The 25,825-nt window shown below is 44.6% G+C and overlaps 1 protein-coding gene across 3 annotated transcripts in view; it reads left to right on the forward strand.

Moving 5' to 3' along the window:
- The window catches only part of MSANTD1 (Myb/SANT DNA binding domain containing 1), a 57,032-nt gene that overhangs the window by 7,549 nt on the left and 23,658 nt on the right, over positions 1-25,825 (forward strand). The window contains exons 1-3 of one of the 3 annotated variants that reach the window (XM_030947652.1): positions 6,585-6,680; position 6,854; positions 15,490-15,582. The exons of 1 other annotated variant lie outside the window; for it this stretch is intronic. In XM_030947652.1, coding sequence (XP_030803512.1) covers positions 6,585-6,680; position 6,854; positions 15,490-15,582 — 190 coding nt within the window. Of the gene's footprint in view, positions 1-4,169; positions 4,185-6,584; positions 6,681-6,853; positions 6,855-15,489; positions 15,583-25,825 lie in introns of those variants that run through there. One more of the 3 variants, XM_030947651.1, reaches the window with a different exon arrangement.

Here is a 25,825-nt window from a genome sequence, read left to right on the forward strand (position 1 = left end):
AGCTGGACTTGTAGGAAAAGAAATGGGTGCAGAAACTGAGCTTTATTCAGCTTACAAGAGTAAAGCTGCAGAACTGCCAGACATGCAGAAAAAGGAAAAGCAAGAAAAAGAGTAGATGTGTTGTTAAGGGTAATGAGCAATGCACATTCTCTAGCAGGATTAGGATGGGAACAGGAATAGACTTGCCAAGCTAAGGGAAAATCCTATTTTTGAAAAATGAAGGGAAAAAATCCTTTAATGAGTTTTGATAGGAAAATTGACAAGTATTAACAAGAATCAGGAAAAGCAGCAGTTAAATGGCCAAGCTATGCAGGATGTTCACAAATCTTCAAGATGAACTCAGCAGTGATTAAGGGGAATAAAAATTTGAGCAAAAATGCTGGAGAGTACTTGAACTTGATGTTAGCTCACTAATGTCTGTGATTCTACTTTGTAGAAGTATAAACTGGGCAGATGTGAGCCCAGAGATCCCTGCAGTTCTGCCCTTCTTACAGAATCAGGGCCAGATGAGAAGTCCCAGTGAGGAGCAGGGTGTGTTGGTTCTGCCCCAGCACTGCACTGATGCAGTTGTTTGATAGATCATGGGTACAATAAACTTTCTTCTGCCCAGAATATCACACATGGATTCTCCTGCACATCTCCCACAGCCTGCAGGACCTATGGGGAACCTCTGGGAAGGAAGGGATGCAAGCAGAGGAAATCTGTGAGGTAGCTCAGAGACATAATGGAAAGTGCTTTGAGTAGTGCTCCTGTGTTTGTGCAAAGGCAAGATACAAAGACATCAAGGAGGTAAAATGCAATAACATGAATAAAGTTAGAGAAGAGACACAAGTGGTGGCTTGGAGAATCAGACTGTACAGGTAGGAGAAGTGCAAAGCAGCAGAAGTGATCAGTGGAGAGCACAGCAGTGCCAGGGAAAGGGAAAAGGAAATACTCAGGGAAAGCAGCACTGCTGCCATCAGCACAGAGGGCAGGGATGCAGAGATGGACAGGTGGGGTCCAGGGACTGCCTCTGCCTGTGTGACAGAAGAGAAACTTGCAGGAAGCTGAGTGAAAATCAAGTGAGAGTGTGACTGTTGTGTGGTAAGGACAGAATAAATGGCATACAGGGAGTTTTGGAATTGCAGCATGCTGGGATTACAGGTCATGCCAAAAATACAGCACTGCTTAACACATGTGAAAGTAGAAACCTACCTATGTTAAACCTTGGCCAAATTGTTTTAGCAACACATAGCCAGACAAAACAGATACTAGATTCATAGAATAGTGAAAGCAGCATAATTAATTCAGTAGTTTCTCTAGGCTGAAAGTTCCTTTAGTCACCTCCTGCGTGATGCAATAGCTGCACCTGATTAGCAAAAAATAAATGTGGAGGGAAGGAAGCAGCACAGGAAAACAGACACAGCCCCTGCCTTTGGAGGGCACAGGGGTGAAGGCAGCAGCAGAGAATGGGGTTTTATGCAAGTTCTCCAGGGAAGGCAGGGCTTTCCCATGAAAAGCCTTCTTGACCTGAGGCCAAAGACTTCAACAAAGAAGAGACTTCTGCTCCTGATACTACCTTTTTTTCTCTCTCTTTTCTTCCCTGAAGAAAAAGAGGACTGGTGAGTGATCTAAGATTAAAGGTGCAGTGTTGCAATTTTGGGGCATTATGTCAGTTGTGAGAGATCAGACTGTGAATTAGGGGGAAAAAAAAAAGTCAATTCAGAGGCATTACTAGAAACCCCTTTATTAGAAAACCCAGACATAATCTTTGATAAACCCATGAATATTTGCCAAGCAACAGAAATTCCCCAGTGCATATGAAAGCTTAAGAGACAGCAGGCAGTGCTCTGAGCATGATGAAAAATTAAAACCATTACAAGAGAGAGACCTGGGGTAGTATGTCCTGCAGAGCTAAAACACTGATCCCCAGGGAGCTGCAATGCAAGCCAAGCAGCAGCCCAGTTCTGGGGGAGAAAAAGAGGTAAAATCTGCCACAGATTGTGTAGTTTTGCTGCAGGTGTACAGCGTGGGCCAGCAGAGGAGGGCTGGCAGGGAGGGCTTCTTGGCAGGGGGAGCTGATGCTGCTGCAGCAGGAGATCATCAGCCTGAAAGGAAAATTGGGCTCTTGTGGAGTTGGATGCTGTGTGCAAGCCAGTGTGAAGTTAGCAATACTGAAAGGGATTCACAGTCAGGAGAAAGGAAATAGATGAAATTCAGGGTTAAAGCTGCACATTTATCCCTGCAGAGGGAAGATTGCAACAAGCACACCTAACAAATGGGGAAAGTTACAGTTTGCTTGCTAGGATGTTAAACGACTGTGCCACCCTCCTGAATCCATGGGGGAGAATTATTGCTGTGTTTGGGGAGTCTGAGGAGCAAGGAAATTGCTTAGCAAGGTAGCATAAAGTTACCAGAGAACTCAGTTTTTAGCCCTGATTCTGAGAAAAGGATCAGTCTTAGCTAAACTCACCTTTTAGTGGTCAGTTTATGGGTAACTACTTTTTACTGTCAGCTCAGGCACTGGAATTACTGTCCAGCACTCCTTGGAGACACACACCCTGCGGATGAAGCTGTGTCTGAGAGCAGTGTCCCAGCCTCCCACTGCAGGCACTGGGATGGGCACAAAGGGCAGACAGATGCCAACAAGGCTATGGCCAAACCCAAGCTCTGCCCACCTGTCCCTGCAGCTGTACCTGCTTGCTGTCAGCAGTACAAACCCTAGGAACACCCAGAGCCTCACCCTGGTTTGCTTCCAAGCTGGGCTGCAGCCCTGGGAAGGCTCCTTTCACATTCTTTCACACAGGGGAAATCCACCAGAAGCCCTGGGTGATGAGGGGTGGAGAGGACAGCAGCTGCCTTTCATCGTGTGCTGTGCTGGCTGGATTGTGGCCAGGCAGTTTGTTAGCACTGCCTGCAGGTACCACCATCCCTACCCTCAGTTACCCACCAGTAAATCTTCTCTGAAGCATTAATATGAGTTACTTAAATCTTTTCTGCTGCTTTTATTTAGCCTGGTTTGGGTTGCCAAGCAGCTTATTACACTTTGCACCAAACCCAGAGCAGCTGTGCAAGGTGACCCCAGGCTGTGCATCCAGCTCTGGGATGGCAGGCACCAGCCATTGGTGAGTTTGGAAAGGGTTTTGAAATGGGTTTTGTGAAACCCTCCACCATGTCCTGGTCACTGTGGGCTGCTCCTGCTGAGCCCACCCTCTGGCTGGGGCTGGGATGGTCTCCAGCCAGCTGCAGCGTGGTCAAGCCCAGAGCTGCATCCCTCTGGTGTGGGGGGAATTCTGCCTCTAGCTTCAGCCAGCATTTCCAAATCCTGTTAAACCTGAATAACCACAATCCAGGACTCTTGCTTCAAATACACTGAGTGAAAATGAGGGCTCCCAAAGCTCTAGTGAAGCAAATTTGTCTCTTCAGGATACTGCTCATGCACCAGGATTTTTTTTCCTTTATGAAAGAAATGGATGTATGGATTATAGTTGACAGTGTTAGTGTCTACTCTTAATTTTTATTGTTTCACACTGACTACTGCAGATACTTAAAGGTTTGTGTGAAGGGTGCATTTACAGCTATTCACTCCCAGGACTCTCACAGGGAGATTTCAGTATGCAAAGTTCCCTACCCTCCCATATTCCAACAGCCAGTGACTGCCAGGTCCCATCTGCATTAAAAGTCACATTTGTTTTAAGTTAAGCTTTGAAATTGTTAGTTAAACTAAAGTTAAACTTTAAAATCTACTTAATTACACTGGTGTAAAACCGTTTGTGGATGCTCCTCTGTGCTTTAATTGAAATCTGACTCGCAGTGTTCTTTTGGAAAAGCTGAATCTGTTTAAGAGTACCCACATGAGTTTGCAATTGGTTTCAATAAATAGAATTAAACCCAGGTTTTGCTTAAATTGCTGCAAGTTTTAGTGCAAACAGGGCCTCTGCAAAACTGAAAATCCCCCAGTTATTCTGGAGCATTTCTCTCCTCTGTGAGACTGAATGTTTTCATGAGCGCACTGTGGAGGTTCTCCAGTATCCAACCTTTTCCTGAAACAAGCAGCCTACTTTGAGTTTAGCAGCCTCTCCCTTGCCCCTGACTGGCTCTTGTGCTTCCAATCAGGCTCAGAGGAAACATTTAAACACTCAGCCCCTTTGCTCAGCCTCCCTGGCTGTGCTCAGAGCAGGAATCAGCCATGCAACTCAGCCCAGGTAAGGCCACACTTCACCATCCCCATTGCAGCCACGTTACATTTAACAGGTTTTTCCCCTCTAAGTGCCCTGATTTACTCTTTGTCCCCTCACTGCACAAAGAGAGGGGGATACTAAACCCCTCCTGTGCCCCAGGAAGGCAAAGGCATGGCGAGAGCAACTTGCACACAGCTGCAGCTTCACCTGGTGCACTCCCAGCTGTCCTGGAGGAGAGCTGAGGCTGGGGTGGGACAGGCTGGGGATGGGATAGGAAAGCTGCCAGGTGCTCTTGAGCCAGCCCAGGTCCTTATCCCACTCTGCACAAGGCTGGTGAGGATACTTTGGGCATGTGGCAGCTCCCCTGCTCACCCTCTGTGCAGCTGGGTGCTGTTTCCACCAGCTCTGTGTGATGCAGGGGCAGGGCTGCCACCCACGGATGAGGATGAGCAGAACCTTTGAAAATCCAGGGGAGCACCTCCTAAAAACCTCCTCTCCTCCATTTCCACATGCTGTTAAATTACCCTGATGCCTCAGTGTAATCTTCTGGCTGCCCATGAATTACTCAACGCGGCATGCTGGATCCTTAGCTGCAGGACAGTTTTTCCAGTTGTTTGTTTTGAAAGCTCTTAAGAGCAATATACTATCAGCTGAGGTTTCTAATTAACTCTGAATAGCTAGTCTGCTGCCACTCAAGTATAATTCTCATTAGCATCTCAGCTAACAAGCTTCAGTGTTTGCCCTCCTAATTAGCTTCTAGTTAGAAGTCTTTCCCTGTGCTAAGATGCACTGTTGTTAATTGCAGTTCCAATTGCTTTTACAGCAAACTCCTGAGAGGCTGCTCAGGCTCTGGTTTGTGCAGCCTGATAGGGATCAGTGTCTGGGATACTCACAGGCACAGGTTCTGTGCTCTCCTCTAGGTGTGTGCAGGGAGAAGGGGGGACAGAGCCACAGCTTTTTGAAGGAATGAGGAAGTATTTTGCCTTTTAAACAGGTGGTAGAACTCGAAATTAGTCTGCTTAAAGCAGAGTGCATCTTTCACAGCTAATACTGTATAAATGGCTTTCCAGGGCTTTTTTCCCCCCTGCAGCTGTCCATACAATGGCAAAATTTCTGTGCCCTGGCTTTCTAAGGTTCCTGAGTGCCCCACAAAATGCCCTATTGCTGCTGCCCTCAAAAGCTAGTGGATTTGTGTGCTGCCCAGACACAGAGTTTGTCAGGTTGGCTATTCCTTCTGGGATGGTATTTCTGTGGAATGCTCTCAGCACGGTTTAATGTATGCCTGCGAGGCGGGTTAACCCCTTAGTCCCCACTCACAGTTGTGTCAGTGGGCTGGGGCTGTGCACCACTTAGAGCTGTGCCCTGCAGAGCAGGAACTGGGCTCAGGGGAGCAGGACAGGGCAGGGGATCCCACTGGGGCATGCAGAGGAGAAAGGTGAGTCTTGAGTTGCACAGAGCACCTGAAGCTCTCAAGTGCTTGTTCTGTGGAAGAAAATCCGTTCTGTGCCTTTTCTAATCACACATTTACTTCTCAAAGAGGGGAAAATATTGCTCAGCTTGGGGAGATTTACTGGTGGGCTGTTCACTGCAGACATGCCCAGAGCCCACCTGTTACCACCCCCTACACTGAAACCCACTTTTTGCTGAGCCTTCTGAAATGGGTTTAACACATCCCATGCATCCTGCTGCACTGAAACCAAATACTGAATTTTACCATGGGGTGCCTGGACCCTTCTGCCTTGGTAACTTTTTCCTTCTCTTTTTCAGAACTGAGGGGTAAGGTTTCAGTGTTACCAAGACAAAGTCAGAAGGTTAGGGTGAGTCCTTGTCTTGGCAGAATGACTGCAATCCTGTGATACTTTATCATGCTGACACTGGAGGGTCTAGAGAACCCTTGCATGCAAGCAGAGTCCCCCTGAAGCAACATGCAGGTGTAAGGATGTGCCTCATCAGTCCAAATATGGTATCCAATTATCTTCTAGAAGGAGAGAAACTCTGGTAATTAATGTGCTTATGGTTCATAACTTCTTAAAAAATTTAATTTAAGTATGGACTACTCACACTAATAGCAATAGATTTAATTAGCCATAGGTCTTTCAAATCTGCTTTAGAAAAACATGTGAGAGCTTTAGATGGACCTGAGGTAAGTGGGCAAGTTGAAAGGGTGGGAGTGTGTGTACACAATGTTGCACATCTGGTGCTGTTCATATCAGGGGTAATATTCTGGTGCCAAATGATTCATTATATTTTTTTCAGCTGTAAAAAAAAAAATTCAGAATTTAAAACACAGTCCTTGATGAGAAGATGAATTTCTTGATTTGACTTCCTATATCCAATTAATGTGTTGGAAAATGGGAGTAATGATGGTGAGCAAATCTCAGTGTTTGAATCTATTTCAGTTATGTATCAAAGAGGCATATTTAAATGAGCTGCTTAACCTCTGTTATCCGTAAAACTGGATTCCAAATCACAAATATGTCATTTACTGTGCTGTACTTTAGTTACAGATGGCACCATAAAGTGAAGCACATGATATGATAGAAGTTTTTTTAGAAGCTTTAAAGTAAAACTTGAGATTGGATTTAGGGAAAAAAAAGAAATATTTCCAATGAGGGATCTGTAGAGTAAGTAATAAATACAGATGAAGACAAGGGATTGATCAAAGGTAGCAGAAAGAAGATTTCAGAACAAAGGGTTATTTTGGTAAGGCAGAGAAAGGCATAAAGCATTAAAGTGAAAGTTTCTAGATGTACCATCTATGTCCAGCTACTGAGGGGCTTTACTTTCAGGGGAAAAACCCCCAAACCAATCACAAGTGCTCTTTCAGATCAAAATTGTGCAGATGCTACCACCATGTTAGGGTGAGCTGTCAGACATGGATTTGTATGTCCTGCGTATTTTATCCATTTGTGATAATAATGTAATTCCTTCTTGTAGTAATGTCCACTTTGTGAGGACTTTAATGCTCTTAATTTCTGTGAGAAAAACCACCAGAGACCATGACAGCCTGGGCTGTATCAGATACTGCCCTTGCAAATTACTGAACAGATAAAGCCAAGTGTGGAAGGCATCTCATGATCTCTATCCTCTTTTACATGGCCTGCCCTAAGTATTTTTGTCAGCAAACCAGTTTGTAGTGCTGGCTTATTGCCAGATTTGTCACATAAACTGTTTTTCTTGATGTGATTATAAGCTAAATTGGTGTCATGATCTTTTTTCTTAAGGCAAGCCATAAATTAAATTGCGGGCTAGAAAAATGGTGACAAAGTACCATTTATGCTGACAGCATAGAAAGAATAATGTTGAAACAACTCATAAACACACTGATTGAGTAGGTCCCTCTACCTTGACTCCATTTGGTTCAGAAAATGTTCGTGAGGTTGTTTGAGTCTGGAAATGGAAAGGATCTCATAATCCTAATAGTTCTTTCTTCTAGCAAGGCTGATCCAGACTATTCCTTACAGCAGAACAGCCTTTCTGCATAGATCGTTAGAGAGGGCATCCCCTTCATTATTTATACTACACATACCAGGTGTGCTGATTATGAAACTTCCCTTGAGGCTCCAGAAGGAAATGAAATCCTAATAAATGCATGAGATAGTGGAACAATGCTAGAATCTCCTGGATGAAGATCAGTCATCCATGTCAGTGATCCTCCTTACAGTGGTTTTTAGGAAGCATTACAAAAGCTAATCTTCTTAGGCTTGTCATCCAAACTATCCTGGAGGTGTGAAGAAACTGCCCTTCCAGGGAACTTCAGTTCTCTGGTAGGAAACAAAGGAAAAAATGGCTGGAGGAATAAATTTCTTGTCTTGGGGAGGTGTGGAGGTGGCAGTGTTGATGCTGGTGTTGACTGTGTTTGAAATTGGTATCATTGCGCAGTGATGACTGAAACGTGGCCATGAAACTGTCTGGAAAATTCTCCATCAAAATGCTGCTGAGGAAATGTGAGGCCTCTGTTTTGGAAATATGGGCTGCCCTTGCCTTGGCAAGTGGGGCAATTTAATTTGGAGAAAAGACTGGTGTTTGTTTGAGATGCTTCTTATCCAGAGAGGTCAGTGGAGTGCAAAGGAAGAAAGGGCCTTGCTCTGCAGAGGTGAATGGAGAAATACCAAAGACACTGAACTGAGGATCAGAAAAGGAGAGAGACCTTGATGTTAGAGACACCAGGGAAAGCAATGCAGGGGTGTGAAACAACATAAAATTGTTCTATGATTCTGTGATTTAATGTAATGGGGAAAGGACAATGCTGATTTTAACCCAGAGCAATGGGCACAACAAACTCAGTCCTCTTGTCCCTGTGCCAACAATACAATCTTTAAGAGGTGGAATAGGTAAATATATGAATGATTATATGAATTTTGCTGTTCAAAGGAGCAGCTAGAAGGGTAAGATACTTGCAGAGAACAGGCAGCTGGTGAGAAAACTTTATAATATGAGCTCAAAGAAGTGAGTATCCTCTTCCATCAAAAGGATTGAGGAGGGCTCTGAAAAGCTGGTGGTGTTCAGTTGAAGAGCAGAATGATGCTAGGAGTGCAAAGACATCTTTCAGAAAGTGGAGGTTGTGTTTGAACAGAGAAAATAGAAAAGAGCATACAGGCAAGTTAAATAAGGCAAGTTAAACAAGGCAGGTGAAATCAGTTTTGAGGAGCAACTTGCAAAACTCATAGAAACAATGAGAAAACCCCTTCAAACACATGAAGGGCAGGGAGCCTGTCCATCAGCAGGCTTGATAGGCAATTGCAGGGTAATAAGAACACTCGAAGTACACAGGGCTGTTACAGCAAGGCTAAATAAACCTTTGCTTTGCTGTTCATTATAAAACATCTCAGGGAACTCTCTTTTCTGGAAAACTTTGGTATTTGGAAGCATTTAAAAGTGTGTTTTAAACTGAAGTGTCAGCAGAACAGGTTTAGAACAATTGGATAAATGCGTAATACTTTTGATAAAAATAGGTGGTAGCCATGGTAGCCACCCAAGAGTCCCAAATGTGGAGTTTTTAAATTAATGGTTTCCTTTGAAATGAACTAAATAACTGATGTGGCAAGTGAAGGTGGCAAATGCAACTGATGTTTAAAGGGCTGGCTACACTGGTAAATTGAGCCTGCCCTGGTTGATTTCCATTTTATTTATGGAAAATAAAATGAAGACCTGTAAATATGACATATTGAGTCAATGTAAAAATGAATTTTGTAGAAGGAAGCTGTCGTATTTCTGTGTATTTTGCAGCCCAGCAGCCCTTGTGCAGAGATGATTCAGCTCATAAGGCACAGCTGAACTTCAAGGTCCCTTAGCAATTGTCATCAAACCCCCTAAACCGTCAAGCTATAAAAGGAAATGTGTTCCTGGAGTTTTGAACTGGTCATGGTTCTAATTAGGTAAAGGCAAAACAGAGGGTGGGGATTGAGTCATCGTTTTTCAAATTGCAGGACATCACCAGGTGGTGATGAATCTCTGCTGGTTTCTCTATTGTTAAATTACCTACTAAAGCTCTAGGGAAAAAAGGAGAATGGACAAACTCACCAGTAAGAAATTTTCAAGGTAGGTTAAAATTAAAACTGGCTGTGAATATTCTCCATTTTCTCACCTAACCCAGACATCTGCATAGTAATGCAGAAAGGGAAAAGAAGCGTACACAGGCATCCACAGAGATGTCACCACTCAGGAAAATATCTTGTTGTCATTGTGAGTAGTTCTTGGAATGTATCAGCTCAATCCTTAGGAGTGATCAGGATGGTAAATGGGATGTAAAAGACTTTAAATAGACCTAAAATAAAACCAAAAAAGGTTTGTGTGCAAATCCACAATGTATCCAAGTGTTGCACAGTGTGATAACTGTGTCTGGAATAGAGGAGAAGTAGAAATAAGACATATGAAAGCTGCAAGAATGGTCATAGGCACACAGGGTTTCTCTGCCAAGAGATTTAAACACAGGTTGGAAAGGACCCCTGTGATCACTTGTGTCCAGACTCTCCTCCTGCTGGCACCATGGCACTCAGATTTTTCATGTGTTTCATGTGTTTCTCAAATGCTGCCAGAGAACTGTCTGGTCCCTGAATGCAAAAAGCTTGTTCAGCTCTGCCTACATGTCAGGAGACAGCTGTCCTACTCTTGTTACACCACCTATTGTGCCTTCCCCCCTTGTTCAGCGGTGTCACTCATCCTGAAAACTGAGCTAGATTCTAAAACAATTTTTTTTGGGTTACATCTGAATTATCTATCATATCCACTGAAAACCTGCCCAATTTTCCCTTCCCTCTCTCTTTTATGTTTGTGAAAATCCTTTTTCATATTTATTTTGACATCAGGGAAAGGAAATGTTTAAATTTTGGCATCTGTGGGACATATGGGGAGAGGTAAGCATGTAAAGTGTCTGATGTCTCTGCTGTTTCCCATAGCCCTCATTAAAGGAAGGAAGGTACAGAGGAATTTTTTGCTCATAATCTTCAGAGAGATGGCTGAGACAATCATTGAGAGAGAAGAGTTCATGGTTGTTTCTGTCGCAGAATAGTCAGGTTGACAAAATCCCCCATATAGCCATAGTTAAAGGAATTCTTCCCTTTTGTTATATCAGTTTTCCTTACTTTATCTGAGAAACAATTCCATACCAGTGACTCCCCTTTTTTTCTCATACTAAAAATCAAGTCTGTGCAATAATGAATCAGTCACAAGAAGAGCACTATCTCATTGTAGCCAGATACAATTTTAATTGAGGATGTCTGTTTAAGTGGGCCAAAATTTTTTATATAATCCACATAGGAAAAAAAAATTCCTTCATTTTCATTGCTTGATGCATGTTGTTTTCTTGGTTGTAAAGTTCTTGAACACATCACAAATCAGTGGAAGATGCATTCAGTGACCCACATAACCATTTTAGATCTATACTATTATAATACATCCTAGAGACTGTTCTGAGAGTCAGGGGATCTACTGGGAGGGCTCTGGGCACTCTGGCTGTATCAGAAGAGAAAAGGTGAGCTGCTGCCCTGGTCTATGGAAAAGACATTTGCAATTCTGGTGCTGCTTCTTGTTTGAAGCACGCAGGTTTATCTTGGTTAGTGCCAGGCCCAGAAAAGGCATCCATTTGAATCAAATCAAGTAATATTTAAAATTTGATACATTTGTTTCAGAGGCCAGACCAGTCTCCTGATGAACCACCCTTTCTGTCTAGGGACATAGCTTGAATCCGAGTAGAAGCTGTCCTTTTAGCATTCATTGGGAGTTTCTGCTTCTTAGGGCTACTGAGTGCTGTACCAACACCCAATCTCTAACTTACGTGGAGCATCTTTTGTGTCTGACCTAGACAGAAGTGTGAACTAGAGGGGATATTTTTTCAGATTTTGGCTGTATTTTGCAACCACAGAAGCAACTGTGTCATTGATGAAGCTCTGCAGTGAATGTCCTTCTCACTGGAACATCTGCCCAGGAGCTGGGCTGAAGGGCTGGGAGGTGTTGTAGGCTGGCAGGAAGGACAGGCTGCTGAGGAAGGACAGGCTGCTGAGGGCTCTAGAAGAGCTCCACAGTGCTGTGTGGGAGCTTTGGATTTTCCTCACGTGATTTTTGCTTCTTTCCACATTTTGGGAGAATGATGGTGGTCAGTCTGAGAAAACAAACGCTGCCAAATTGTGGGGAGTTAAATCAACACTGAGCTCCAGTGCCAGGCAGGAAAATTCTCAACTGAGATGTGAAAGAGGAGGGATGCAGGGCAATGGGAGCTTGCTTGCCTCTGAAAAAAGGGTGGTGGTGGTGCCAGCCTTGGGTTTGGGCGGCAGCTCATGCTGGCAAGAGTGGCTCAGTGGGCACAGAGGCTTTTCTCACAGCAGGATTCAGAGGAAGGTGATGGTGTGTGCAGCAGGGTTTTCTGCAGCCTGGATTCTCTTTCTTTGTGGTGCAGAACACACACTGACAGATAATACAGCAACTGCTGTGGATATCAGGCAAGCTCTCATCTGCACCTTGGTGTTCTGTGGGGAAAAAAAAAGCCTGAGCTCAAATATCCCCTGTGAGGTGGGGATCCATCCTGTGAAATGCACGTGGGAAATCCCTCCCAACAGGCAGAGGGTACAGCTCATTCAAGTTGAGCATATCTAGAGACAGTACTAGTTACAAAAGCACAACCCAACCCTGATTTAGGGCCAGTAAAACTGCACTCTGTATTGGCATGTGGTGTAATTAATTTTTGGATGCTTGATTAAATAATGTGATGGTGCAAGGAGGACTGGCTGGCATTGCTCTCTAAAAGAAAAAAGCAATATTAAACTTTGTGAAGCTCCCACACCACTGCAAATGCTGAAAAAAATAACTGTAGCAAGCCACTGGCGACACAGCAGGGAGGAATTTCTTCTGTAGCCACCAGGTGCTTGGCTGGATGGATCATAAGCTGTGTCTGTGTCCTTATGTTCAGACTTAGCAAAATGCAGGATTCCCTCTTCTTTTTCCTTAGAACGAAAATTCAAAAAAAAAAAGGACTCCCAAAGAATTTAATCTCTGTGCAACTGTGTACTTTGTGCTAACACAAGTGTCCCCAGCACTTTGTGATGCTCTAGATACAGGATATGAAATTCCAGCAGCAGGAGTGCTCAGAGCTGCGGGGGGCCAGTGAGGAGGTTGTGTTCCTTGGCACAGATTTTTTAATTATCACCTTGCTAAGGTGAGTGGGAAATTCTGTCTAAAAATCATCAGCGTGGAATGACAGAGAGTTTTACCTCTCACTTTCTTAGTCTGTGGGAGGAAGTTTAGGGCACTTGCTGTTCACTTTTTATGCTGCTGGATAAACTAATGACTGTGTCACCAAGATGAGTCTGAAATCTAAATCAAAGTCTTGTGTCAGATTTTATTTCTGAATGGGCCTGAAACAAATTCTGGAGGTCTTGTACACATCTACCTACAAAATTATCTTGCTAAATATCTAAAATGAATTGTAAATATTTCCATTATCTCAGCCTATTAATCTATCCCTATTTAGAGGGATACCTCCTCTGTTTTGTCAAAAAGTATAACTTTTTGACCTCATTCCTCCTATTTTTAGGGTTAGTCTGTTTCTGTGAGATTAAAATGTGTTTATTTTCTCAAAATACTTATTTGTAACTTCCAAATAGTGCTGCCTGCCCTTCTCTTCTTTCAAATGTGTATCTAAAGAATTTGAAGAAAATCAGGCTCACACTATTTAAAAACACACATGTAGACTTGCTCTTTAATTAAAGCCTTTTTCCTAACAATAAAATGTAGAGCTAGCTGATACTTTATTGTGTTGAGTTGTGATAAAAACACATTGGCTAACAATGTGTTTTTAACAACTACTCTCAAAATTCCTTTAAGAAATGCCTTTAGTCAAACTTCTGCTGCTAAGCTCTTTTAGTTTGAGGATGAAGAAGGTGCAAGAAGGTAACTAGGCACTCAGTCATTGGGAAAACTTAGAAAACTTTCTATAGCCTATTGTACTCCAGAGGGTTTTATGATCTGCTTAGCAGTCAAGGAGCCCAGACTCTCTTTAACCTCAGCTTAAACAAATGCTTAAAAATTCAAGGTAAAAGCACTTTGGTGGTGATAAGAGAGATATCAGTCTGACATTTTAGCCTAAAGTGAGGTGAGGACTTCAAATGGTGGGAGCAGATGTTGTTTGCGGATCTAGTTCCCTCCACAGTCCTTTCCTTGGTGTTTGGAGGCTCCTGGAGACCCTTTTCCCACCTGTATCCCCATGAATCCCCTTTTCCCACCTGTATCCCCATGAATCCCCTTTTCCCACCTGTATCCCCATGCCAGCTCTCACGCTGTGTCCCATGAGCAGCTCCCACACTCTGCAAGTTCCAAACCCGGCCAGGTGAGTCAAACCTGCCCCTGCTGCTCAGGTCTGAGCTCACAGCCCTGCACTTGCTGCTTAAGATACAAATGATTGGTGTGGTGGTTTTCATATAATAACTTAATGGTTTTAATATTCATCTCAGAAGTGGTCGAACTTGGGTTTGGGTCCTCCTTCTCCCAAGGGATATTCAAATCCACCTGTCCCTTCCCAGGCTGTAGGCAACCTCTCAGCCCTTCCTATTGAAGTTGTGCCATGGTGCAGAGAAGGATTCACAGACCCAGAGAGGAGAAGCAAGTGGGGGCCTGACTGTTTCCTACCTGAGGGAGGTGGGGAGCAGGTATCTGGCAGCATTCCCAAGGCTGCTTACTATATAATTTGCATTAAAACATCTCTGGATAAAAATCAAAACCAGCCCTGGAGGCAGAGTCCAAACCCAGTGCCTCTATCCACAGGGAGAGGTTGCAACCACCTTGCCCTGGCAGCGAGTGCTGTTTTGGTGCCACCCCAGCCACACCCTCTTGCCCCAGCCACATCTTTAAATGGAACTCGAGTGGCTGCTCCCTCACACGGACCCCAGAGCCAGCTGAGGAGAGCTGGCTGTGCCCAGGACTCCCCAGACCCAAGGGGGCTTCACAGGCATCAGTGCTGAGAGGTTCAGGTTGGCCACAATGTCTGGATCTCAGCACGGAGGAAAGGAAACTTGAGGTACCCAAAAACCTTCTTTTGGTGAAAAAGTTGGTTCCTGTGGACTGTTGGGTTGGAGGAGGGGAGAAGTCATGGCTCATTTAGCTCTGCATTTTAGATTTGGAATGTCCTGTTGTGATATTCTTCAGGTCCCTGTGTGGCTTTGAGGACCTTGCCTGAAGTGAATTGAGGGTGTTTCATTGTGAGATGTGACTGAAGGACGTGCAAGGTTAACTTCAGCTCTGGACTGTCCAGTTCTCTTTTGAAAATTACTTCAGTTTCACAGTTATTTAGAAGCTTTAGAATTTTCCGCCTTTGCTTGTCTCTTTGTGTAAAATAGCAACTACAGTACCTTCAGGACCCACCATATGTTAAAGAAAGATTTGTGATCCTCTGAAGGACAGCAGGCTGAGCATTGAGTGTTAACTTGCTAATGGAGAAGTTGGGCAGATGAGAAAAGTCGGGGAAAATTAAATCTGCTGGTGCCCTGGGTGAGACTGGAACGACTTTTAAAGAGATCTTTGGTTGGCAGTGGTGAGATGGGCAGGTGAGAGTGTCTGTCATATTCTTTAGGCTTCAAATGAGCAGCTTTCAGGACACAGGTATGAGTTTGTTGAAGGCTTATGGGCTGATTCAGGTTACTTAGGTTGGACTGGGGAATGGGGACGGCCTCTGTTGGTGCAGTTTGAAAGGCTAGATTTTGAAAACTAAACCAAACCCGCTTCTCTAGACCTTTTCAAGACAGCCCTGGCAGAGTGCGGGTGACCCTCTGGGTTGGTAGGAAATGTCCCCTCAGTCCCCTCCCCACATGGAGCCTTGTCCTGCCAAACTCTCTCTCCCCAGATGTGAAGCTCTGCTCTGGGTCTGTGATCTGCTGTGAGGAGTCCTGCAGTGACTTTAAGGCTCATGGAGGATCTTCTGTTCCTAGGACAGCAGGTACTGAAGCTTTTCTCCCACACCATAAAATTCTTACAGTTACAAAAGGGCAGGTTTGTGGGTTGAGCCTGTGCTTTCCTTCTGCTCCTCTGAAAAGCTGGGGAAGGGAATGGAGCCAAGTGGGTCAGGGCTGGAACTTGTGAGTGCTTGAAGGTGTTGTGCTGTCTTCTCTTCAGCCAGAGGAGGTCGAGTTGGTCACTGTTTCAGTCCCTTGTGGGGAGCCACTTTACAGGTTGGTACCTCCTGGGCAGAGGAGCCCCTGATGTGACGCCTGCTCTCTGTGATCACTGACCTGAGTTTTCCCAGGGTTTACCTGGCAAGGCTTTGTCCTTGAACCATTTGATTCCTTCTGATGGAAGGAAGGCTCTGGGGGTGCTCTGGGGATGGACCATTTCAGAGATTTTAGCCAGTAGGCTGAAGGGGCGTATTTTAAAATGTGTTGACCTTTTTCTTCATGGTTTTATGAGTCCAGCAACTTTTTGTGCCTCATGGGGGACAGGCCTTCTTGCAGGTCCATACTGGACTTATTATTTCCCCAAGCTTTTACCTGCAGAATTCCCTGATGAGAATATTGCTTTAAAGACAGGCAAAGTAATTTCTTTTTTTGGTGATGCTTATGTAACACTACAGGACACAGAAAAACAACTTGTGGCATCCAAGCATGGTTTTGATTTTTAGTAGTCTTGGTTTTGTCCTGAGATGGTGCAGTCTCTAAGAATATGCAATGCATTTCTGAGTTTTTGGAGGGAAAATACAATGCTTTTCCACTTTGTGAGGTTTAATGTGCCTGTAGAGACCTTTCCCTGGGCTCTGTGGTGAGGCCACGGCCTGGTCTTGCTTCAGCTGCTCTTTCTTCTCCTTTTCCAAGACTTGCATAGGAATAGTTACTGTTAGAAAGCAACCAGGTAAAATAATGAGCATGTGTATTATATATAAGTATGAAAACTGCATGTATTTATATGTGTGTGTGTAAATAAATAGCAACACAGATGTTTGCTCTCTGTCAAGTTCAAATGAAAACCTTATTCACAAGATTCGCTTACATTTTTACTGTGGTTTCAAACTGAATTGAGCAATTGGGAATGAAAGAGAGTTGATTTTTTTACCATTTCTGAGTGCACTGCAATCATATTATGTTAATAATCTAAACCAAAGCTGATCTTGCTTTCTCTCATTGTAGCACTTTGAAAGTATTGAGAGGCATCTAAATTGTCTTTAAAATGAGAATGATTCCAGAAACTTTGGCTGATTCCAGAAACTCACACTGCCTGTAGTATTTTAAAGGCTTAGATGGGAACTTGTAAACAACATAGGGAGGCAGAGTAGAATATAGCACAAAAATGTTTCTAAAACATTTACAGTAATGAGATGAATACAATACTCTCAAAATAATCCTGATAGTTCTGGTGACCAGTATTCAAGGCTTTCTTCTGCTTTCACAGTAGAAGAGGCTTCAAAATGTATATTTTTTCAAACCAAACACTAGGTAGTGTAAGTCTGATCCTGCTTTTGGGCCTATAAATTTTATTACTGAGTGAAGTGTCTGGTTCTGCCATTCCAAGGGGTGTTTTCTTTTGCTTCAAAACAAAAAAAAAAAAAGCTTTTTGGACCTTTCTTTCAGCTTTCATGTCTGGATAAATGACTCCTTTAACTCTGCAAGGCACTGCAGAAAAAGCACATTAATTTTTTCATCTGGGGGTCTGCCATGCCCCAGTGGTTATGGCTTTTACCCCGAGGCTGGAGGAAGGCTGGATGTCAATTGTTGTTATCTGATAGCTGTGTACAATACCCAGAGAGGCGCTGGCTGGATCAGAGGTCAGGGATGAAGCTACAGATCTGTTGATGGAAGAATTTGGCTATTGTGGAAGCAGGTTAAAGCAGGGATCAACAGAAGCTACAGTGGCTGGTAATTGGTGGCTGCTTGTGGTATTCTCCAGATTTCAGGCAGAGAAGATCAGAGAATTCCACAGGAATATTTTGTGTAACATCAAGCAGCTCTTGTCAGACTTGCTCTTTTGTTTTCAGGAAGGCAGGATGTTATTTTAGAAAACACCTTTTGTCGTTTTGCTAGGCTGGTTTTTACAGCCAAAGAAATGGATAAAGGTTGGTCTTGTCTCATTTATAGAGAATATCTGAAGCCCTCATTTCTCACATGTGTGTTGGGCTGTCCACTCACTCCAGCTTGTGTGCTCAGTGGCCCTGCCAGATCAGCACTTCACTTAAGTTCTCCTTAATGGATTCGCAAAAAGTGATAAAACACTCCAGAAGAGGCCTCAAGGAATGATTAGGTTAATCTTCAATTAGTTCCTGCTGAGACTTGATGAGAAATCATTTGACAGAGTAGGCATGAGCTTTAATATAATCTGCCTGTCCAGTTATCATGAAGTGCAGTGTGCAGAAAGGAAAGAAGCTGCAAATGGAGAAAACCATGAGATGAGCTCTGAATGTTTTAGACTGCTGCCTGTGATGCATTTTTTGTCTGCTTGAATGGCTTCAGGCCCTGGGATGTTGCTACTGGGCAGTAAAGTCAGAGCGGGGAATATTTTCATCTGTACAGCTGGTGAGATGCTGACAAGAGGCAGTTGTACTTTTTCTGCCCTTGCTTGGCAAGGTTTGTGGATCAGGCTGTTGAGCTCTTTTAAAACCACAGCAAAAGAGGAGCTAAAGCCAGTCCAAGTAGTTTTTACCATAAGGGGAGTGAGGTGGGTGGAGAAGAGGGCTGACTTTTAAAGTCTTTTGGAGTTGGCCAATTGCTTCTAATAGCGGTTGCACAAAAATGCCTCTCCTGGGAAACACTGTGTCCTCCTGTTTGCACAGAGAATGGAAAACATTGGCCCCTAAAAGAGAATGAGACACTGTGCTGTGAACTGGTTTGATTTTCTGTAAATTGTTTAGTCTTATTTCTCTGCAATCAGATGGTGGTTCCTTGTTTCTTTGTTTAGGTCCCTTGTCCTACACTCATTAAAGCTGCATTTTATAACAAAAGCATCTCAGCCTTCTGAGCCATTGAAGACTTGCTAAGAAGATGGGGATCCTTCTGGCTGCGCAGAAATCTGTCAAGTGAATGTTCAGGGATGAAACAAAATTAGAATTCCCTGGTGCCATTCACATCTGCCACAGACTCCCTTCAGACAGCTTGTCTGTACTTGCATCTTCACGCTGTGTGTCTCCTGCATCTGGGTGGTTTTAGGTTCCATACACTTCAGGTCTGCACTTCCCCCTCAAACATCCCAGCTAGGTTTCTTATTTAAGCTGTATATTTAAGCTGGTCCCCTATGAAGCTCAGCTGGAAATGGGTTCAGCTCTCCAGTGCTGAAAATCTGGTCTGTAGCTCTTCAGTTTTGTTACTCTTCAGAAAAATCTTTGCTGACTTACTGAAGGCAGTTTTTCTGCCAAAACGAAGTAATTTGAGTGCTTGCTAATTTGCCACAGGTGAACTGAGGCCAGTTAATCCATAATTTAAATTAATCCTTTTGATTGCATAATTGACTCAGCTGAGAAATGGATGATGGCAGGTACACTGTCACTCCTTTTGGTGTAGTCTTAGCTTTGATTGCATCCAAATCTGTAGCAGGGGAAGTTCAGATTGGACATTAGAAAGGCATTTTTCACTGGGAGGGTGGTCAGTCACTGAACAGGCTGTGGGAAGGTGGCCATGGCACTAAGCCTGGCTGAGTTCAAGGAGTGTCTAAATGATGCTCTTGGTTATATGGTTCATTTTTTCGTAGTTCTGTGAATTGCAGGGAGTTGAAGATCCTAATGGATCCTTTCCCAGTTGAGATAGTCAATGATTATGTGAATAACCACACTGCATGGGGTATTTATAGCCAAGCAAATGATGCTGTTTTCCCTGCACAGACCTGTACTTGGGGCACATCCTCTGGGCCACAACACTGAATGCCACCTTGAATGAAAAGCACCAGGCAGGATTTTAAAACCACTGGTGGTACTGGACAGCTGGTCTAGAATCTGGAGAAGTTTGCATCCAAATGTGGTTTGTGGGTGTGCATTAGTTCAGGAGAACTTATGAAAGGAGGCAGCTGGGCTTCCTCAGGCTGGCCAGAATGCTCCTGTGCCAGCTGGGAAATGTGTCCTTGGGCTGATGAGTTTGCTGGCAGCACTGCACTGCAGCCACAAGAGGAAGCAAGGACACACTCCTTGGTTTAGTTTTAGCCAGAACAATGGATCAGAGTGGCATGCTAAGGCTGGAGTATAAACTGAACCCTGGTGGATGGAGGGTGACTGGAGCAGAGTAGTGTGTGATAAACAGCAGGGAGCCAATGTGAGGGGAAAACAGCTGGGAGAAGGTGGGAGTCAATGAAGAACATAACAGCAATTGCAGTGCAGGCTTACGGTGAAGGCAGCGAAGGGAGATGTTGGGTCCTGGCTGGAGGGGCACACTTGGAGGTGAGAGGGGTGGATGATTCCTCCTGGCTGTCCCTGGGATGACCAGGGAACAAGACTGGACCAAGAGGGATTGATGCCTTAAGATTAGCTTTCATATTTTCCAGAATCTGTACTGCATTAGTATATAACTCTGAACTTCATATAAAGTGTAAGCAAGTTCTCCTCACAGTTTAGTCAGACAAAACAATCCTTTTCTAGCCCAAGAACCAAGGACACCATTGCAGCTTCAGGCCCAAAAGTACAAACAGTGAAGTGAGGAGAGCAATCTGGGAGGATGGCGCTTCACAACCTGGATCCGTAATTGGACAATTAACCCCAACATGTAAACGGACCAAAACTTATAAAAGTGTGAAAACTCATGAGCCAGGGTCCATCTTGGGTGTAGCCTCAGCTAGGCTCTTGTACTGCCCAAGGTGTATCCTTTGAAGGCCTTTTAATAAATACCTGTTTTATTCCTTTAACACTGTGTAGCCTCTGTTCTAGATAGCCTCTGAAGGCATCACAGGACCCTGAATACTGCAAACCCGTATGTTAAAAGAGGCCATGTTGCAATGCATGTTGCACATGCATATTGCAATAAACCTTTCTACATTGAGATGGGTTCTCCTCCTGCCTAGCATGAGACCTGAGAGTTGATGCTTAAGTTCCCAATCCTATCTTTGTCTTGGAGATGCTGCCCAGTGTTGTGGTAGCTGAAGAATTTGTTTGGATCATGTGCACAAAGGCAAAAGTCATCCTTTTGGGGCAAGGATTTGCAAACACAGACCACAGAGGGCTTCATGGGTCCCATCAGTAGCTCTCAGGGAAAATTAACTGCTCTGAAAGAGTTTGAGCATGGCATTGGGAATAAAGTGTAGTTCACTCAGAAGATGTATATGCTTCCAGTGTCAGGACATGGATGCTGTGGGATGGGTGATGTTGCTCTCAGCCCATCCCAGAAATGGCACCTACCTCTTTTATGGTCTCAGCTTCCATCAGAAACCACTGAAGTAGATATGCTTGTTTTCTATCACAGCATGAGGGTGCTGGCGAATTTGATTTTATTTATGGTTTTGGCAGCTCTCAGGTGGAACAGGCTTTAAGAATACTTTTAAGAGTACTGCCTGAACTTTGTAGGTTGCAACACTTTTCTTGAATTTCCATTCCTGAGGCTGCTTTGCAGTAATACCCAAACCACCATTTACATTTTAGTATTTAAATCTTTTATGAACTGATATGAAAATCTCCAGTGCCCTAAATATTTTATCTGAAATATTTTTTTTTTAAAATCTTTAAATTTTCCTCTGAGGGGCTCAAGAGCTGAGTGAACCTTTTTAGGAGAAAGGGCTGCAGCTTGGGGGTAGGCTGGGGTCCCCAAGCAGAAATGCAAGATAGGCAGGAGCTTTTCTGACTTTTTCCATTTGGCAGATGTCTTTGGATTTTAATGCTTTTTGTTTTGAAAACCTGTGGGTAATTAAACTGCAGAGCAGCAGGAGCTGATCCCATGGTGCGAGGTGTTCCCGGGAGCTCACCTGGAGCGTGGCTGTGGCCTGAGGGCAGCGGTGACAAGGGGCTGCTCCGGCCTTCCCACGTCCATTGCCAGCCCTGGCAGGGAGTCAGGGCCAGACAGTGAGGGGATGCACACAGCTGGAGGTGGATGCAGCCGGCTGCCAAGCCAGTAGCAGGCTGTGAGCAGCGAGGCCGGGCTTCTGGCAGCGAATTGCCAGCAACTTGCACTGAGGCTCCTCTGAGCTTGCTTGGAGAAGGGCCCACACGCTATTCTTCGGGAAGAGCAGCGAGCTGGAAGCCGCTTGTGGAAGGCAGCAGTGCCGCTCGCTCCAAACCCACCGGGCCGGAGCCCCTAAGCTGGAGCCCCGCGCTCCCGAACCCGCCGGGCCGGAGCTCCCGAACCCCCTGGGCTGGAGCCCCGCGCTCCCGAACCCGCCGGGCCGGAGCCCCGCGCTCCCGGCACTCGGCTCCCTCTGCCCGGACCGGGGCTGCCCCCTCGCTGGAGGATCGATCATCGATCACCTCCTCCCAGCCTGTATGTGAATATCACTGCCCCCCGCGCTGCAGCGAGCACGGGGTGACCCCGGCCGCGCTCGTTCGGTCCCGCCGGGGCACGGCGGTGCAGTCTGTGTGCAGCAGCCGCCGAGGGAACAGCTGCCTCATCGCCGTGTTCGTGACACGGCTTTTTCCTCCTGCCCTGCTGAGTCATGGGAAACGCACTCGGCACAAGGCACGCTTGTGCACAACAGGGATTATTTTTCTTCTTTTGTGATATATCTCAAATCCAAACTGGATTAACTCACAGTTTATGTCTAAAGCGAAGTGTTTAGGGCAGGTTCTCAGAGGAATTTGCTTCTCGAAGAGCAATATTTGCATAGCACTGTAGCAGCAGTTTTTAATGAATTAGACATTTTTCAGCATGTAATTTGCTCAAATGTGCTAAAAACCAAACCAGGCAGGAGGACTTATTGACTAACCCCAGTAAGTAAGCAGGGCCAAAATAATTTTTTTCAAGTGGGATTTGGGAAACCATTCATTGGGAACTGAGCGATTTTCTTTGTAATATGATTTGTTGCTTGCTTGCCAGAAAAGGAGTATGTCTGATACTACATTCTGCAGAGTTGTTCCATATGCTAAGGACCTGCAAATTATTTTGTAAGAGTAAGGAAATCTAGGAAATTCTCTGTTTGTTATAAATTGGGAGTATGACACATGTAGAACTGATGTACTTTATTTTCAATATTATATTACTAAATTTTTAATAATTTGGCCTGTCTTTTCCTGTATGCTTGAAAATTTAGGAACATGTGTTACTCAAAGTCCATCTAGTTTGGCATCCTGCCTGCATAATTTTGTAAGTGCCAGACGTTTGGGCAGTGATTACTTGTACCTTCTGGACATAAGAGATTTTTTTCTCCCTCTTCAATGTGCTTAACTAGGGTCTGTAACACAAGTGTCTGTGTTTCTGCTAAACTTTAAAAAAAAGTAATTAAAAAAATCTCAGTATTGTAATTTTTAATCTAGTTACTATGAACATACCAGTCTGTACCTGGTTTCTCCAAACAGTGAATTCTCTAGGTTTCCTGCAGTCCCTTCTTCTAAAGCCCCATGTAATTCCAGTTCTCCCCTTTGCCTGCTAATGCTTCCTGATCTGACCACAAAAACTGCTGAAGCCTCATTTCCCAGCTTGTCTGCATTCACCCCGCTGTCTCTCGCCATCCTCTCTCCAACTGAATGTCGGTGCAAAGCTGGCTTCCATGGTTACTACTAAAATAGGCAAAGGAGATATTTTTGGTCAGAATCTGCCAGTTCAGCAAGATCAAAATGCTTTTGGGAAATGTTCTGAATGCAGTGCAATTTAAGCAGGACGTTTCTTGCAAAATGAAATAAAAAAACCACTCCAGATTCCTGCAGCTCACCTGCACCTTCCCAGAGCACAGTCCTGGTGGGCTGCCCAGTGCCCTGCTCCACCATCAGGGAGACCTGTCACTCAGACAGCCCTGTGGCAGGGCTTTTGGGTGGAAACCTGTGTTTTTCTTGGTTTTGTTCTAAGTGTTGTCAAAATCTTCTCTGCCCCGCGTCAGCCACGTCAGCCTTCCCTTCAGCCAGCCTCCTGCACAGCACCCATTTCTGTTGTCAGAATTCTGTGCAGGTGTTATTTATTTTAGATGTACATAAAAGCTATCCAGCCATGCAATGGCCTTTGCTCAGTGATGTGTTGCTGTGACTTGTCCCTTCTGGTCTCTCCTGTTTGTTTCCCTTGTGGCATGTCCTAATTAAGTTGCACAGGCCCTCTGAGGAAAGGGATTGCCCTTTTTTATGTATCTCGAGACAGCTACTGTTTTTCCTCAGCCTGAATAATTCTTTTTATTCTGTATTTGTAATAGATCCTCCTGCAGTTTGGATACCTCTGGGCTTCCTTTGCAAATGCTACTGTATTGTTAAAATTCCCTCACAGACAGTAGGATTCACGAGCTGTGTCTGTGCTCCACAACATTGATCTGATGGCTCTGTGTTCACAGCCCTGTGGCTTTCTGTCACTTCTGAGCCTTTACAAACCCAAATGACCCCATCACCCAAGGAGACTGCAGACTGCACAGTGCAGGGACCTTGCTGCAGTTCCTAAACCAGGCACCACTGCCTGCAGGGTGCTTCCCTACCTCTGGGTGAGCTCCTTGTTCCCAGCTCCTCCTGAGCACAGCAGCTTCATTGTTGGTTTCATAGAAGAGAAAAAAAGGCAACTTCTCCTCCTGATCATCTGTCCCAGCCTATCTTCTCTGGCCAAGCTTTTCACAAGCACTGGAAGAATATTTCCTCTCCCACAGAGTATTTCTTCTCTCACAGAGGATCACAGTGTCACAGAGGATCCTGAGTTGGAAGGGATCCACAAGGATGCACCCCAGGACATGGATGTCCCTCCTGTCTGCCAGGGCACTGCTGACTCATACTCAGCTTTTGCCATTGACCAGGACTCCCAGGTCCTCTTTCACAGCTGCTGCTCTCCACTGCCTCATTCCCCAGTCTGTCTGTACTGGCATTGCATTTAATCATCTTTGCAAATTGCAGTAGGCAGCAGTCAGAGATACTAAACCCATAATTCTCTGTAAGACTTTAGAGAGTGGGCCTTTTAGCCCCGTGGATAGCAAAATGTGGGGCAGGAGGCAGCCTCCCAACACATGCAGCCTTTTTGCACTTACAAAATAGTATCCCCCTGCAACACAAATTCCAAATGCTTTTAGACAAACATGTACACAGTGCTGCACCCTTTTAAGCAGTTATCAGGGTGTGTGTGCACTGAAATTCCCAGAGAATGCTCTACAGTTGCTACCCAGTTCCAAGATGTGTTATTACCCACATGTGTTAAGCTCCTGGTAGGTCAGACCACAGGATTGCAGAGACCAGTAACCAGCCTGTGCTTTGGACAACCTTGCTTTTAACAGCTTGTCCCAAACACAAAGGGTGAAAGCAGCTTTGGTTGATTAGTGGGTTTTGTTTGTTTGTTTTTTTTAGTTTTATTTTTTAAAATAAAAAAAATTTAATGTCTTTTTTTAAATAGTCTACTGAGGTACCCATGTGTTGTAGAGTTGGACCTGTGTCTTTGAGGGGTGGTGCTCCTTCAGCAGGAAACTCCTTCTCCTGGTTGTCACTGGTGTTTGCTGCCAATTGGCATCAAGACTCTCCTGAACCAAAGTTAATGTTCTTCCATTTCTAAAAATCCCTATAGGCAGTAACCTGTGTGTCAGCATCCCTGTAGACAGCTCCCGTGGGGATTTCAGACACAGAAGCACATTTAGGAGAAGTTGGAGAAATCCCTTGTGTCCTTAGTGGAATAAATTCTGATTTGCACAGAAGTTTCTGCCCCGACTTCTACCACAGTCCCCATCAGCAGGACTGGACATGCTCTGCTGTAATCAGGGGGTAATGGCTCAGTTTGTGGGCTGGGCTCTGGTGCTTGAGTGACTGGAGCCGTTATTCCCCTGCAGGCACAGGGGAAAACACCATTCCCTAAAAGTTGGCTGAAGGAAGTTTTATTTGGCATGCATTAGCCCACCCTTGCAAAGCTGAAGGCTGTGTACACAGTCAGTTAGCAGAGATCACCTGAGGTTTAGTCAACAGATATGTAAGGATTAATGGAGTTGTCTAAACTCTGTGAGAGCAGCATTTATAGGGGAACTTCATTAGATCCACAGCTGCAAATTATAAACCCTTCTACCCTGTTAGAGGTTTATCTTTAGAGATCACCATGAAAGGTGGAGCAGCTGTGAGAGCTATTATTCAAGCTGATGTATAATGACTGCAAAAAAGGTAGGGTGTTTAGACAGATGATAGGAAGAACAGATTTGCAAGA

The sequence above is a fragment of the Camarhynchus parvulus genome, chromosome 4 (assembly GCF_901933205.1).
Source record: "Camarhynchus parvulus chromosome 4, STF_HiC, whole genome shotgun sequence".
In the NCBI taxonomy this organism is placed as follows: Eukaryota; Metazoa; Chordata; class Aves; order Passeriformes; family Thraupidae; genus Camarhynchus; species Camarhynchus parvulus.